The 17,466-nt window shown below is 43.5% G+C and overlaps 1 protein-coding gene across 2 annotated transcripts in view; it reads left to right on the forward strand.

The window, feature by feature from the left end:
• The window catches only part of PIK3R5 (phosphoinositide-3-kinase regulatory subunit 5), a 107,281-nt gene that overhangs the window by 56,032 nt on the left and 33,783 nt on the right, over positions 1-17,466 (forward strand). For both annotated transcript variants that reach the window (XM_073607006.1, XM_073607007.1), the window contains exons 2-5: positions 2,911-3,023; positions 8,448-8,548; positions 12,128-12,196; positions 12,664-12,802. In XM_073607006.1, the coding sequence (XP_073463107.1) occupies positions 2,911-3,023; positions 8,448-8,548; positions 12,128-12,196; positions 12,664-12,802 (422 nt within the window). The remainder of the gene's footprint in view (positions 1-2,910; positions 3,024-8,447; positions 8,549-12,127; positions 12,197-12,663; positions 12,803-17,466) is intronic.

The raw sequence follows: 17,466 nt of genomic DNA on the forward strand, positions 1-17,466 counted from the left end.
CCACCTTTTATCCTTCAAAAAAAAAAAAAAAACGTCCTTTGAGCTCCAGTCAGTGACTTGGCCTAGGCTGAGATAATGTTATCAGGAGGTAGCATTTCCTCAGTCTCCCTTCCCCAATGATCAGACTGAAACATTGTCACTTTGTATCAGTCACACGGGAATCGGCTGTAGCAGCCAGTACAGAATGTGGATGTGACCGCGGATGATGCCTAACCAAAGTTTAGCGTTGTTCCTCTGGAGGATAAAGCAAATGAATACTTTGTCAGGGGTAATAAATACCTGGAAGGTTTATACATTTCCTATGATTTTCATCACTCCATCTAGCATGCGTGGCACTTTGTGCGTCGGATTTGTGTACACACGATCGGAATTTCCGACAACGGATTTTGTTGTCGGAAAATTTTATAGCCTGCTCTCAAACTTTGTGTGTCGGAAATTCCTATGGAAAATGTGTGATGGAGCCCACACACGGTCGGAATTTCCGACAACAAGGTCCTATCACACATTTTTCATCGGAAAATCCTATCGTGTGTACAGGGCATTAGTCCGTAGGGTTCAATATTGAGTTGGCTCTGCCCTTTGCAGCCTGTGAAATCACACGACAAGTCGCAACGGTGTGAACGGGGAGATTTACTAAAACTGGCGCACACGGAATCTGGTGCAGCTGTGCATAGTAACCAATCAGCTTCTAACTTCAGCTTGTTCAATTAAGCTTTGACAATAAAATCTGCAAGCTGATTGGTTAATCTACAGAGCTGTACCAGATTCTCTGTGCACCAGTTTTAGTAAATCTCCCCCCTTGGTGTTTTAAAACTACTGTCAACTTACAGATATGGTATGATACGACCTATTGTTTTTATATACTTTTTGTTGGTTCCCTGTGCGCGGTCTAAAAATAATTATCTCTTGTTTTTGTTTTTTTTATATACTTCGCTGGAGATCTTTAATCTCTTAGAAATTATTAAAGTGAATAAATTGCACAGACCAAAGCTTCTCAGGAAAAATTAACAGGTTGACCACATCCTAATCAGCTCATTTACATTGTATGCAACCTTTTCTTTTCTTTTTTTTTTGAACCTTTCCTGTGTTGTCAGGGCTCAGGTTCCGCTTCTGCACTGTGGTGCTCTCTGCCAGGCAATCGTTCAGCGTGGTTTGTGCAGGAAATAGAGGAAGCTGCAAGTTTGGATGGTCCTGACAAGTCATGTGACCTGTATTGCGGTACAGAGCTTAGGATAAAGTCCCATTCATAGTTCTGACTCATAGAACATTTCCCCAATATTAAACCATGGCCACAGATTTCACCACCAGCCTTTATGTCATGTAGAAGAGGGTAGCCTGGGCTTCAGAACAGGAAAAACTGTGTGTTTCTTCCATAACTCGAGAGGTATGCGTCACCCAAAATGATATTTCAGTATTTGGTGGATGCCTTTTTATATAAATTTTTTGTATCTTCTGTAGAGATTGGATCTTTACACTTGAGTTCCTTTGGTGCTGGGACCCCTGCACCTGAGTTCCTTTTGGTGGGGAGATCTCTGAACTTGAGTTCCTCTGGTGGAGATGGGATCTTTACACACGTGTTCCTTTGGTGGTGGGATCTCTGAGCTTGAGTGCCTCTGGAGATGGGTTCTGTGTGCTTGAGTTCCTGTATGGTGGGATCTCTGTAAGTGGGTGTGCACCTGAGTGCCTCTGGTGTTGGGATCTCTGAACCGGAGTTCCTTTGGTGGTGGTATTAATGTATTTAAATTCCGTTGGTGGTGGGATTTCTGCACTCGAGTTCCTTTGGTGGTTTCATCTCTGAACTTGTATCCCCTTCAGGATGGGTTCCCTGTGCTTCAGTTCTTTTGTAGTGGGATCTCTGCACCTGAGTTCCTTTGGTGGGGAGATCTTTGAATTTGAGTTTCGGTGGTGGTGGGATCTCTACACAAGTGTTCCTTTGGTGGTGGGATCTCTGAACTTGAGTGCCTTTGGAGATGGGTTCCCTGCACTTGAGTTCCTTTGCAGTGAGACCTCTCTATCTGAGTTTCTTTGGCGGGGAGATCTCTGAACTTGAGTTCCTTTGGTGGTGAGATCTCTACACATGTGTTCCATTGGTGGTGGGATCTTTGAACTTGATTTTCTTTGGAGATGGGTTCCCTATACTTGAGTTCCTTTGTTGTGGGATCTCTGCACCTGAGTTCCTTTGATGGGGAGGAACTCTGAACTTGAATTCCTCTGGTGGTGGGATCTCTACACACATTCTCCTTTGTTGGTGGGATCTCTGAACTGGGGTGCATTTGAGGTTCTGTGTGATTGAGTTCCTCTGGTGTTGGGATCTCTAAACTTGTATCCCCTTTGGGGAAGGTTTCCTGTACTTGAGTTCCTTTGTGGTGGGATCTTTTCACATGAGGTCTTTCGGTGGTGTGGTCTTTGAATCTGAGTTCTTTTGGTGATGGGATCTATTGATCTCTCTCCTGCCTTGCAGCTCTGGGTCCTGCAGTCAAACCCCACTAGTTTGTATGTTATCTCTATGTTTCTTTGGGTTTCTATCAATAGTTCAAATTTCATCACAGTCCAAAAAAACATACTGGTAGGTTTCATGGGCTCTATCTAAATGTCCTAATGTGTGTGAGTAGTAGGGAAAAAGGAAAATCAATTGCAGCTGTTTGTGACTGGGTATGAGTATTGCCATTATATTGCCAGAGAGGCTCAGGGGCAAATCCCGATATTTCCTAGGTATCACCACACCACAGAAATATTTTAGCAATACCCTCCTTTTTAAAAGCACTTTTCAGTTTTGGGTCCATAAATTCAGAATTGTGTCAACAAAACCAGAACTGATTAGCGTGGTGTATGACATAGGTAGCCTGAAGGTGTAATGTCATCAAAGTAGCCAGTTGCATAGTGTGTAACGGGATGTCTCTTTCCTTTCAGGACATGTCTTAAGATGCAGAACACATCCTGCACCGAGGACAGGATTCAGCATGCTCTGGAAAGATGTCTGCATGGACTCAGCAGAACGCCGGGCTCCTCCTCTTCCTGGACAGGTGAAGCTTTTAACATTCTATTTTAAAGCTGAACTCCAAAAAAAAATACTTTACCCTCCCCACTGCAAAGAGTGTTTTGCCTAGAGGATGATGAATAAGGCGATATACCTATGTTACATCTTATTCCTATAGACTTCCTCCATGCTGTGCGACCCCTAAAGCCTCTTTCTTTTGCTGCCCAACTGGTCACAGCTCTCTGACGTCATCCCATACAATGCAGGATCAGCAGTCCTGCATTGTACCTGAGAACTTGTTCCCATTTGTGAGGTCATGATGTTGTACCTAGCTTGCAATCCTTGTTCCAATTCATCCCAGTGCATGTACAGGACACTCAAGTTCCTTTGCACCAAACTGGTCAAACCATGTCTTCATGGAGCTGGCCTTGTGCACATGCATGATGGAACAGAAAAGGGCCTGCTTCAAAACTGATACCCCAAGGTTGGATTGTCTTTGTATGCTGTAGCTCTAACAGTCATCGTCATGATTAATGCCGGGGAAGTGGGGATGAGGCCTTGTGGCTCAGAGACCAGTAACTATAGCAGTAGAGATGCACTTACCAACCAGCAGCATAGGAATACAAGCAGGCCACCATAGCGGATGATGCGGGATCACCTGAGGTGAAGGGTCTAAGCACTAACCAGTATTCACCTCACCTGAAGGTGAAGATTTGCTGCGTGTTAGTACCAGGTCACGGTCCTCAGGATCACCCCACCAGGAGGTGAGTAGGCCGGGGTCCAGTAGCAGATACAGCAGGTAGGAATCAAGCTGAAGCATAGTCGAGGAACAAGCCAAAAGTCTGTAACACGCGGTTGCAGGTTGGGAAGTCGATAGCACGCAGTTGCAGATTGGGATTAAGCGGAATCGTAGTCAAGGAACAAGCCAAAGGTCGGTTGCAGAGATACGGACAGCAGCAGGAGTGATAAGAGCGAGATATTGGCTGAAGAGAGCATAATAATCTGGCAAACATGAAGTGCCAAGGCATGGCTTAAATAGGAAGTTCATTGGAGGAGCAAAGGGTTCAAGGTTTAAGATAAAACAAGACACGAGGCAAGGTTGTCTAAGGGGCAGGACACTGTCCAGAATCTTAGGTAGCTCAGCAAGGAGAGATAATGCCAGACACAGCAGAGGTTGCAGGTTCAGATCCGGGTCCTGATACCTTGTACTAATGAACATAGGGACAAGATCAGAATCGGTAAACTTGTTTGTATTTTGACAACATTAATTAATTAAAATATCATAAAAACATATCAAAGATGCATACAAACAAGTTGGTACAACATTCCACCGTATGCTAAATAGCTAAGTGTATACATGTACAGAGAGACCTGTTTCGATGGCCCATTTCAATTCAACAATTGGTTAACGAAGAGGTAGATACTAACAAATCTTCCATATGCAGGGCTAAACGAAGGAATCCATGTTCCGTTACCAATAATGATCACTACGCGTTTCACCAAAGGCTTCTTCAGGGTATGCTATTGGTACTGGGAGATCTGTTACAATTAATGTATGGTTCAAAGTACTTGTATAAAAGCAGACACAACAAAATCAAATTTTTTATTAAAGATTGTGCATATCCAAAAAAGACTTCCCCATAACGCTGTGGACTGAGTACAACATGTTTCTCATTCTGGCTTAAGTATGTACCAGTGAGTACTCAATCATTGAAGAATGTTGTCTTTTTTGGATATGGAAAATCTTTGATAAGAAATGTGATTTTTTTGTATTTGCTTATATACAATTACATTGAACCATACATTAATTGTAACAGATCCCACAGTACAATAGGATGCCCTGAAGAAGCCTTTGGCGAAACGCGGCATATAGGCAAATAGGCGGCGGTACATTGATTCCTTTGTTTGGCCCTGCATATGGAAGATTATTGTGTATCTACCTCTTCATTAACCAATTTTTGAATTGAAATGGGCCATCGAAACAGGTTTCTCTGTACATGTATACACTTCGCTATTTAGCATACGGAGGAATGTTGTATCAACTTGTTTCCATGTATCTTTGATATGTCTTTATGATATTTTAATCATGTTGTTAAAATAAATTTAGGATTTTATACTAATATGAGTACTCTCTCTTCTTATTTGGGATTATAATTGGCAATCAGTAAAGTCCTATTTTCTGCTTTTTTGGTTTTTCATATTTTCTTGGATGTTGTGCCATACAAAACAGGTTATGTCTCTGAATTTCCTACTGATGTGCCTCCAGAGTCAATCATGATGAACGAGTGGGTCTGACAACAATTTGCGATGCTATTCTCATTGCAAATGACAGGTCCCCGCCAGCTGCTGTATTTCAACAAACCAGCTGGGTAACCTGGGTGATGTCTTTGATCCAAAATGGACATCATCAAAATTGGTCAATGATGTCCCCAAGGTACCCTTTCCCCCCCCTTCCCGCTTCCAACAGACGCTTTGTTTACAGACAGAACAAAGCCAGTAGGGAACTGGCCAAACAGACCAGTTAGCCTAACATCAATAGTATGCAAGCTCTTGGAGGGGATGATAAGGGACTATATACAAGATTTTAGTAATAAGAACGGTATCATTAGCAGTAATCAGCATGGAATCATGAAGAATCGTTCTTGCCAAACCAATCTATTAACCTTCTATGAGGAGGTGAGTTGCCATCTAGATAAAAGAAGGCCCATAGACGTGGTGTATCTGGATTTTGCAAAAGCATTTGACACAGTTCCCCATAAACGTTTACTGTACAAAATAAGGTCCGTTGGCATGGACCATAGGGTGAGTACATGGATTGAAAACTGGCTACAAGGGCGAGTTCAGAGGGTGGTGATAAATGGGGAGTACTCAGAATGGTCAGGGGTGGGTAGTGGGGTTCCCCAGGGTTCTGTGCTGGGACCAATCCTATTTAATTTGTTTATAAACGATCTGGAGGATGGGATAAACAGTTCAATCTCTGTATTTGCAGACGATACTAAGCTAAGCAGGGCAATAACTTCTCCGCAGGATGTGGAAACCTTGCAAAAAGACCTGAACAAATTAATGGGGTGGGCGACTACATGGCAAATGAGGTTCAATGTAGAAAAATGTAAAATAATGCATTTGGGTGGCAAAAATATGAATGCAATCTATACACTGGGGGGAGAACCTCTGGGGGGATCTAGGATGGAAAAGGACCTGGGGGTCCTAGTAGATGATAGGCTCAGCAATGGCAGGCAATGCCAAGCTGCTGCTAACAAAGCAAACAGAATATTGGCATTAAAAAGGGGATCAACTCCAGAGATAAAACGATAATTCTCCCGCTCTACAAGACTCTGGTCCGGCCGCACCTGGAGTATGCTGTCCAGTTCTGGGCACCAGTCCTCAGGAAGGATGTACTGGAAATGGAGCGAGTACAAAGAAGGGCAACAAAGCTAATAAAGGGTCTGGAGGATTTTAGTTATGAGGAAAGGTTGCAAGCACTGAACTTATTCTCTCTGGAGAAGAGACGCTTGAGAGGGGATATGATTTCAATTTATAAATACCGGACTGGTGACCCCACAATAGGGAGAAAACTTTTTTGCGGAAGGGAGTTTAACAAGACTCGTGGCCAATCATTAAAATTAGAAGAAAAGAGGTTTAACCTTAAACTACATAGAGGGTTCTTTACTGTAAGAGCGGCAAGGATGTGGAATTCCCTTCCACAGGCGGTGGTCTCAGCGGGGGGCATCGATAGTTTCAAGAAACTATTAGATAAGCAACTGAACGGCCGCAACATACAGGGATATACAATGTAATACTGACACATAATCACACACATAGGTTGGACTTGATGGACTTGTGTCTTTTTTTCAATCTCGCCCTACTATAAACTGTCATTTACAGGAGGTAGCTATTTTTTTTCGTATGGCCCTTTCCGGTTTGACAATCATAAGAAATGTGTCACGGCGCTCATGTGGTGTGTGGCCCTTGCCCGGGATGAAGCAACAAGAGAACATGCAGAACTTTTTCCACATTTTGTGCATCCGTAATTTTAATTATAGCGAGAAGGAAGTGAAATTCGTATCGTTGTTTGTCTGTCTTTTTTGGTGTCTGCTGACGGAAGTGTTTCTGTAGGTCAGCCGCCCCCCCTCTCTGTGCTTTATGGAACGGTAAACAAAGTGTTAATAATGAAAGCTTCCATTAGAGGAAATGAAGTTTTTCGGTAGATGTTGTAATTGGGATGGGATGTTGTTGAGTTTGGTATGGTGTGGCATATACCGGCACTGATGCCAGCAGTGTTACCATGCAAGGTGCCAACGGTAATACCGATGAAGCCACTAATAAGGTTAGTTTGCCCAAATCCAGCCTTTATTGTTCTGCACAACATATTATTATGGGATGGTATTCACTCTGACCCCCCCCCCCCCCCCCGGTTTTCGCATTAGAAGCTGCGGCAAGTCAGACAGAGCCCCGCCTCATTTCCTGGCTGTAGGACGTCCAACATCATCTAGCCGCTTCGCTGGCCAACCCGACTGTCCCCACCTATTAGATTCCAGTTCTTTCAATCATGGAGGCTCAGGATCACACGTGGACCTTACCTAGGGCAGTGATGGAGAACCTCGGCACCCCAGATGTTTTGGAACTAAATTTCCCGTAATGCTCAGGCATTCTGCAGTGTAGTTGAGCATCATAGGGAAATGTAGTTCCAAAACATCTGGGGTGCCAAGGTTCGCCATCACTGCCCTAGGATGACTTGCATGCAAATGCAGCCTGCCTAGGAACGCCCACTCCTCCAGACCAACACCCACCAATCGAGGCATCTTGATATTTGCTTAAAAAGCCAGCCCACCGCTTGCATCAGGACTGAGGGCTCTTAAAAGTAACTGAGGCGGGGTGCTGGGATGTTTTCAGGAAGACCTGTACAGCACCCTCTTGGCCCCTCCCACCAGCCATGATCTGTCTGCCCTGCATACAGAACCACAGAGATCAAGTGATGATATCACTAAGTTTAAAATAGAGACGGCCAATGAGATTTGTAGCTGCTGACTTTTAATATTTTGGTGGGGGGGGCTGGCGCTCCGCTTTAATGCAGGGAATGCATTCAATTTTTTTTGCACTGGCCGGCCATTTAAGGGGTTTCAGATGCTGGGAGGCGGGGCGTGTTTTTGATCATGTGACCGCCGTGATTGGCTGTCACATGACTGGAAAGCTCCCTATTGCAAGAAGAGATGGGGAGCTTTCTGTTAGCCGGTAACTGTGCCGGGAGCACGCAGGGCACCACAATTTGGGAGAAAATTGGTACGCACCGAGAGGCCGCATATTTGCGTACCGTCAGTGCCTAAGGTAAAAAAAAAAAAAAATGTTTTGCGTTAAGTCCCCCTTAAGTATTAAATAAAAAATGTGAAAGTATAGCTATCTATCCGATCTGTTGCCTTAAATTTTATGCTTGAAGGTATGCAATAATTCCCAGTTGTATTCTGTCTTCTAGCCGGGCTGTGCCTTAATTACTGGAGTCTGGAGGAACTGGTGAACCGCGAGGCTGCCAATCATATTATTTTAGCGGAAAAGATCCTGGACAGAACCAGACAGGTAAGGGGTTTCATGTAGAACTCTTATTTTTGTATACAGCCTTTACATTGTTTTTGGATGGATATATATATAATGATTTGTATTAGGAGGGGGTGAGGACAGGTGCTGGAATTAGGAAGATGGGGGGGGGGGGGGATTGTTTTGGGACTGGGGATTTAGGGAATAGTGGAGGGGAACTTGTGCTGTGGATGGGGGAGAAAGATTTGTTTTGGTGGGGGGGGGGGGTTGTTCTGGGAGGGGGAGAATTGATTTTTGCTGGTGGGGAGTGGGCAAAAAAGATTAATGCTGGATTTTTTTTGCAGGCAAGGGAGTGGGGACTTTTGATGAAAGGGTAAAGTAGGGGAGAGCATTGCCCACGGAGGGAATTTTGCACTCTTCTTGGGTTACCTTGCCTAGGCTGTGATGATGCCATCAGCCTGCTGCAGGCAAGAGGAAGCATTTCCTCAGTCTCCCCTCCCCCCAGCGATTAGACTGCACAGTGTAACTTTGTAGCAAGGTGCACTTTTTAAATTGTGGGTGGTGGGAAGATTGGGATGTAGGAAAGATAATTTTCGAAGTAAGAAGTATGTTTTTCCTTTTTTTTTTTAAGCTTTATACTTACCTAGGTGGATGCCGCATTTGTCCACCTGCACCTCTAAACACTAAGAACCGAGCGATCTAGCACCGACGATTACTCGGTTCTCACAGCTCCCCGAGCAGAGAGCCGGTGACTGTCGGCCAGCAGCTCTCTGCTCTGAACCTCCCCCCCCCCCCCCCGTGCGCGCTCACTGGAGCGCTGGGCTGTGGAGGGCGGGAGCGGCCGGTTCAGGCTCTCAGCGGCTTGTCAAGAGGCTGAGCCAGGTTCCGGTCCAGATATGTGGGTGGATCCCAACTCCATCCGACTCTGTGACATCAGTAGACAGCGGATTTCAACCCACTGTCTGCTGAAAAACAGGTCACAGGTGTGCAAATGGAACTTCACTTCCGTGATCCATAGGAGTGCAGCCAAAACGAGCTTTCCCCCTACTTCTCCTTTAACATTGCACAGAAGGGGAAATGGAAGTGAGAGTTTTTAAGCAAGTAAAAAGGTAAGCAGAAATGTTTAAATATCTTTTAAAGTTCTGCTTTCTACAAATATAAAGTAGGTGTTATAGCAAATCGGGTTGTAAAAGTGGAAATACACTTTTAAATGTGCGGCAGGTGCTGTGGTCCCAGGGGCTCGGTGGGAACTCGTTAGGAATGGGAAAATGGGATTCTCTGACATCTGGGCATGAATAGGAACGCTGGACTTAGTTTCCTGAGTTTACTCTCTTGTTCACATCTTACACTGTAACAATAAGAGCTGAAGACAAACAGGAGGGCCCGGGCAGGAAGTCAGCTCTGAGTTCTCAAACCCTAAACTCATAGGACGTGGCCTGGATGTCATTAATCAGGACAGGTGACACCAATGACCCCCCCGGGGTCACCTCCTGAGCCACAAATACACAACAGCTTTAAAGCCGCCCCAATTGGTGTTTACTGTTATTACCAGCTGTTTATATACCGACAGTACAGTTCAGCTGTGCCAAACAATAATATCATTGTCTACACTATGTTCCACAAGTACCCTAGGTTAGTGTGTCTACTATGTATCTACTGGGTGGATTTACAGGAAGCTGACCCAAGGTATTCAAAAAAGGACCCTCCCCCCATACCTCTATAGCTGGGTTGTGCACAAAAACAGGGACCCGACTGTCACTTCCAGGTTCTTGCAACTGGTTCCATGAGGACGTGGTGCATCAGTGGGCCAGTTGCAAAAGCCCATGAAGACAAAGTTGGCCTCCTGACAATGCGGCAAGTGCACGTTGAGTACCCCATGGCCTCCTGGGATTCGTGATGTAGGTCTCCCAGAAGGCTGTGGGCAGAAGTCACATAATTCTTACCTATATAAAATATATATATATATATATATATATATATATACATACACAGTTGTGTGAAAGAAGGTATCGGGATTGGGAACTGGGCAGCATCCTGTCTTTATCTCTTTTTATTTATTATATTATTATTTTGTCTCATCTCTTGAACCTTGAACTCCTTGCTCCCAACGTGGGCTTCCTGTTTAAGCCATGCCTTTGCACTTCATGTTTGCCAGATTATTGTGCTCTGATATCTTGCTCCTGTGTGTACCTGCAGCTGACCTTATCTCCACTACCACTCAATACCGACCTTTTGGCTTGTTCTTTGACTAGGTTTTCGCTTGTTCCCAACCTGCAACCATTGGTGCCAACCTTTGGCTTGTTTACTGACTCCACTTCTGTTTGATCACTACTTGCTATATCTGCTACTGGACCCAGGCTTGCTCACCTCCTTGTGGGGCGATCCTAAGGACCACGACCTGGTACTAACATCAGCAAAACCCACCCCCACCATCAGGAGCTCTGTTGAATACCAGTTAGTGCTTAGACTCCGCACCTCGGGTGAGCCTGCGTCATTGGCAGGGTGACCTGCTTATGTACTTATGCAGCTGGTTGGCGGTAACCTTTCTACTGGTATTGCTACTGTTCTCTGAGCCTGACCCCTGACGGTGACAGAAGGTTGGATGAGAGTAATGGGAGTGAATGTGGAGGGTGACGGTCCACAATAAAGAAAAACTATGCCTAGCGCAATTTGCTTTTAGGGCAAAAAGTTACATTTTGGTCTCATCTGACCAGAGCACCTTCTTCCACATGTTTGCTGTGTCCCCCACATGGCTTCTCGCAAACGACAAACAGGACTTCTTATGGCTTTCTGTCACCAATGGCTTTCTTCTTGCCACTCTTCCATAAAGGCCAGATTTGTGGACTAATAGTTGTCTTGTGGACAGATTCTCCCACCTGAGCTGTGGATCTCTGCAGCTCCTCCAGATTTACCATGGACCTCTTGGCTCTTCTCTGATGAATGCTCTCCTTGCCCGGCCGGTCAGTTTAGGTGGACGGCCATGTCTTGGTAGGTTTGCAGTTGTGCCATACTCTTTCCATTTTCCGATGATGGATTGAACAGAGCTCCGTGAGATGTTCAAAGATTAGAAGATTTTTTATAACCAACCCTGTTTTAAACTTCTCCACAACTTTATCCCTGACCTGTCTGGTGTGTTCCTTGGCCTTCATGATGCTGTTTGTTCACTAAGGTTCTCTAACAAACCTCTGAGGGATTCACAGAACAGCTGTATTTATACTAAGATTAAATAACACACAGGTGGACCCTATTTACTAATTAGGTGACTTCCAAAGGCAATTGGTTCCACTAGATTTTAGTTAGGGTTATCAAAGTAAAGGGGGCTAAATACAAATGCCTCCCCCCCCCCCACACTTTTCACATATTTATTTGTATCATGTATCATTTTCCTTCCACTTCACAATTATGTGCCACTTTGTGTTGGTCTATAACATAAGATCCAAACAAAATACATTTACGTTTTTGGTTGTAACATGCCAAAATGTGGAAAATTTCAAGGGGTGTGAATACTTTTTCAAGTCACTGTATTATATTTGCAGTACTGTATATAAGAGTAAAACCTGAAATGTATCAGCTTTGGGTGGAGTTGGCTTTGAAAATGTTTGTCTTTTGCTTTTCCTGCAGGCCCAAGAAAAATGTGAATACGAACTTCTCGCCCCCTTGGCTTTGATGTTCCATTTTGCTGTTCTTTCGGTAAGTGTTTGGTGGTCAAGGCCTGAGACTGGGGATTTTCCACTAATGTTCCAAACTTTTTGGTCTGCCTCAGGGTTTACACCCCTTAATTGTGCCCAGAAATATAAGACAGTAGTTAGAAGATATGTTCTGTAGACCAATCAAACTGGCCAAAGTGGCCATGTCTATGCTCTGCCCTTGGCGTTCATGTTGACCCACATGAACAATAGTGATTAGGTAAGATAATCCGTTCTGGGTATTCGATTCTTAAAAGTTCTACAACACTGTTAAATGTCCATTATATATACAGTATGTATATATATATATATATATATATATATACACACACACACACACGCATATATATATATATATATATATATATATATATATATATATATATATATAAATATATATATAGGAGCAAATGTGACTTGGCATGACATTAGCATTAGCTACAGTGACCACATTTCATCTGGTTCCTACAGGCTCCCTGGATCCCTCTAGAGTGTGACCTTCTTCTGAAAGCTTTTGAGACGTTCCACGTCTTCCTCACCTGGCCTGCTCCCTATTGTGACATCTATCAGGAGCTCCTCAGTTTCATCAGTGAAGAACAGAAAGCTCCAGGTAACTTTGTTGACTCTTCTTTTTCAGGACCTCTGCAATTCACCCTGGCATACTGTCAATCAACTTCTGGGCCACATCCTGACTGATGGCCCCCCATTCTTGCATAATCAATGCTTGGAGTTTGTCAGAATTTGTGGGGGTTTTTTTTGTTCACCCGCCTATTGAGGTTTGACCACAAGTTCTCAATGGGATTAAGGTCTGGGGAGTTTCCTGGCCATGCACCCAAAATGTTGATGTTTGATTCCCCCAGCCACTAAGCTATCACTTTTGCCTTAGGGCAAGGTGCTCCAATAATGCTGGAAAAGGCATTGTTCGTCACCAAACTGTTCTTGGATGGTTGGGAGAAGTTGCTCTCGGAGGATGTTTTTGTACTATTCTTTATTCGTGTTCTTAGGCAAAATTGTGAGCGAGCCCACTCCTTTGGCTGAGAAGGACACCACACATGAGATGCATGACACAGGACTGATGGTAGTGCTCACCTTTTCTTCTCCAGACAAGGTTTTTTCCGGATGCCCCAATCAGTAAGGGGATTCATCAGAGAAAATAAATTTACTCCAGTCCTCAGCAGTCCAATCCCTGTACCTTGTGCAGAATATCGGTCTGTCCCTGATGTTTTTCCTGGAGAGAAGTGGCTTCTTTGCTGCCCTTTTTGACACCAGGCCATCCTCCAAAAGTCTTCTCCTCACTGTGCGTGCTGATATCTTCACACCTGCCTGCTGCCATTCCTGAGCAAGCTCTGCACTGGTGGTGCCCTGATCCCGCAGCTGAATCAACTGTAGGAGATGGTCCTGGTGCTTGCTGGACTTTCTTGGGCACCCTGAAGCCTTCTTCACAACAATTGAACCTCTCTCCTCGAAGTTCTTGCTGATCTGATTAATGGTTGATTTAGGTGCAATCCCAGTAGCAGCAATATCCTTGCCTGTAAATCCCTTTTGTGTAAAGCAACCAGGACTGCAAGTGTTTCCTTGCAGGTAACCATGGTTAGCAGAAGAAAAACAATGATTTCAAGCACCACCCTCCTTTTCAAGCTTTCAGTCTATTATACTAAGTCAGAGGCATTACAGGGTGATTTCCAGCCTTGTCCTCGTCAACACTGACACCTGTGTTAACGAGAGAATCACTGACATGATGTAGAGCTGCACGATTCTGGCTAAAATGAGAATCACGATTTTTTGCTTAGAAGATAGATCACGATTCTCTCACGATTCTCGCGGCGTAACATCATCTTTCACATTAAAACAAAGAAAATTGGGCTAACTATACAGTTTTTTTGTATTCATTGAAGTGTATTTTTTCCCAAAAAATTGCGTTTGAAAGACCGCTGAGCAAATACAGTGTGACATAATATATTGCAGCAACTGACATTTTATTCCCTAGGGTCTCTGCTAATATATATATAAATAATGTTTGGGGGTTCCAAGTAATTTTCTAGCAAAAAATATTGATTTTAATTTAACTTAAGAAACAAGTGTCAGAAAAAGATTTAGCCCGGGTTCACACCTATGTGAATTAGAGGTGCGTTTCCGCACCTCTAATTCGCATAGCAGGAGAATGTGACTGGCTCCCTATGGAGCCAGTTCACATATCTCCGGGGCGGCTGCGGTGCGCACTGCACAAAAACGCTGTCCGTCTTTGGCTGCGTTTCAGGGCCGAATTCAGGCATAGAATCGGCCCTGATTCGTCCCTGAAACGGTGAACAGGGACGCACAGCGCTCCTGTGCGATCCGCAGCCCGTTGTGGTGTGAACCCGGGCTTAGACTTTAAGTGGTTAAACTTCCTGCATTTACACTTTGTTTAAAAACTTGGTAGACTGCCTGGATTTTTTTTTTCACACAGAAGTTTTATCCCTTTGATCTAAGAAGGAAAAGCTCCTTACAATGTTTTATGAAAAACTTGGCAGACTGCCTGGATGTTTTCTTTTGACAGCTGAGTGAGCAGATAAGTCTCTCCACTTGTTATATGAAAGAATCTGCAAACTCTGCAATAGAGATCATCAGGGGGGGTTGAATCGAGATCACGATTTTTTAACGATTAATTGTGCAGCTCTAACATGATGTCAACCGGTCCTTTTGTGGCAGGGCTGAAATGCAGTGGAAATGTTTTTTTTTTAGGGAGTTTAGGTTCATTTTCATGGCAAAGATGGACTTTGCAAATAATTGCAATTCATTTGATTACTCTTCATAACATTCTTGAGTATATGCAAATTGCCATCATAAAAATTGAAGGCAGCAAACTTTGTGACAATTATTATTTGTGTCATCCTCAAAAGTTTTGGCCACGGCTGTAGGCTTACGTTTGATTCCCTTGTACACATACTTGCCTTGTCTTTTTATTAGGTACAAAATAGTGGTACAAAACATGATATCGTATATCAAGAGAAATAGAGTGTATAGGTTTTACTACAACTGAATAATATGTTGACATATACAGTGGATGATAAGATTACTCAGTCAGAATTGTCTAGCATGCAATCAGGTTGTTGTTGAAATATATCTACTTCTTTCATTCCTGAGTGAAATTTTATTTAGAAAAATTGTTTATTTGTGGGTTTAAAAGGTGTACCGAGTGTGTAAACCATGGGTCCCATTTCTTGTCTAATAGATGTTTTGTATTGTATAAAGTATGAAATATTTTTTTCCATGAGGTTGATATTGCTAATTCTTGATTTCAGTTGAGTTAAAGGTAACAAAGTAGATTTCCAGTGGTATGCAATAAGCCAGTGTATAGAAACACAAATTGTGTGAACGAGTCGTATATTATTTCCTGAAATTTTGGATGCAAATTTTTCAAGTTGCTTCCATATCTGAGATACCTTCTCACATTCCCAAAAAATGTGTGAAAATGATCCTGTAGAAAAGTACCGTATATACTCGAGTATAAGTCGTTCCGAGTATAAGTCGAGGCCATAATTTACCAAAAAAAAAAAATGGGAAAAACTTAGTGACCCGAGTATAAGACGAGGGTGAGAAATGCACAGCTACTGTAAGTGGAAAAGAGGGTCAACAATGCCCATTTGCAGCCTCACTGTGCCCATTTGCAGCCTCACTATGCCCATTTGCAGCCTCACTGTGCCCATTTGCAGCCTCACTGTGCCCATTTGCAGCCATAGGTCCCCCGAACTTCAAACTCAGTAGTTAATGGTTCCTAGATGCCCCCCTAGCTGCAGCCAAAATTTGGGGTCTCTGAACCCAAATGGTCCCGAAATGACATTGCTGCAGATGGACACAGTTGACCGACTTTGGGGCCCCATATTTTGGGGCCACTTAGTGCTAGGAACCCCAAATTTAGTGTGCAAACTCAGTGGAACTAGCACCATAAAATATCCAAAGCTGGGGTTTCTAGCACCAAGTGTCCCCGAGATACAGGGCCCCAAATATCGGTTCAGAAAATGCCACTTGGTCCTAGGAACCCCCGCTTTGGATATGTTGTGGTACCAGTTCCACTGGGTTTGTACACCAAATTTGGGGTTCCTAGCACCTAGTGGCCCTGAAATACGGGGCCCCAAAGTCAGTTCTGAAAATGTCAAGCACTTTTCTGCAGCAGAGAATGACATTTTCCGAACCGATTTTGGGGCCCCGTATCTCGGGGCCACTTAGTGCTAGGAACCAAAGTGGCCCTGAGATACAGGGCCCCAAAGTCCGTTCGGAAAATGAAATTTTTTGCTGCAGAAAAGTGCTTGACTCCAGTATAAGTCGAGGGGAGCACTTTCAGCACAAAAAAATGTGCTGAAAAACTCGACTTATACTCCAGTATATACGGTATGTTGAAAAAGTTTCTAATTTGGAGGAATCTCCTGAGATCATTATTGGGGATCCTATATTTGGTTTTTAGTGACGAGAAAGAGGTAAAAGTGGTGTTTTCTATATGTTTTTTTTGATGGTGGTTAGATTGTTGTCAACCCACCATGTGAATTCCCCCATATCTTAGTGGATTAATAAGAATTTGGGATCTCCTATAAATGAAGCGGGTGGTGGTGTGGTGGAAATCAGTTTACATTTCTTATTGTGTAGTTTTCAACGTTGATATGAGTGTGCAACTAATTTCGGTAAGAGTTTCTAAGGTATGGTTTGGAACTTTGTTGCCCCATAAAAGACCAGCAATAGAATAAGGAAGGATTGAGTCTTTTTCGAATCTGACCCATGGGATCTTAGGGTTGTGGATGTGCCATTGGGCTATTTGGGACCATCTAGCTGCTAAATAATATAACCAGAAATCAGGGAGGCTAAATCCTCTGCTTTTTTGTGATTTATATAGCACCATTTTGGAAATCCGTGGGTGGGAGTCTAACCATATAAACTTATTAACATCTGATTGGAATTTAGCTATCATTATATTATTTAATCTAATTGGGAGTGCACAAAATAAGTCTAACTTTGGTAGAAAGTGTCATTTTATTCTGCCTAAAAATTATATAATAAACGATTTCCATAATTTCATCATCATTCTTAACTTTTGCAACAAGGTTAGGTAGTTTTTAAGAGGATAAATTATTAATATCTGGGGTGAGATAGAAGCCTAGATAAGAGAGCCCGAGGGGGTTACCTTGCAGGCACACTCCCGAGTCCATCATTCCATAGAGGCCAAATGCAGGAATTGGCCCCGCCCCCCCCGGCGCCAGCATCATTGGATTTGATTGACAGGAAGGTGTTTTTGCATAGGGTGCA

This window comes from Aquarana catesbeiana, linkage group LG12, assembly GCF_042186555.1.
Source record: "Aquarana catesbeiana isolate 2022-GZ linkage group LG12, ASM4218655v1, whole genome shotgun sequence".
Classification (NCBI taxonomy): Eukaryota; Metazoa; Chordata; class Amphibia; order Anura; family Ranidae; genus Aquarana; species Aquarana catesbeiana.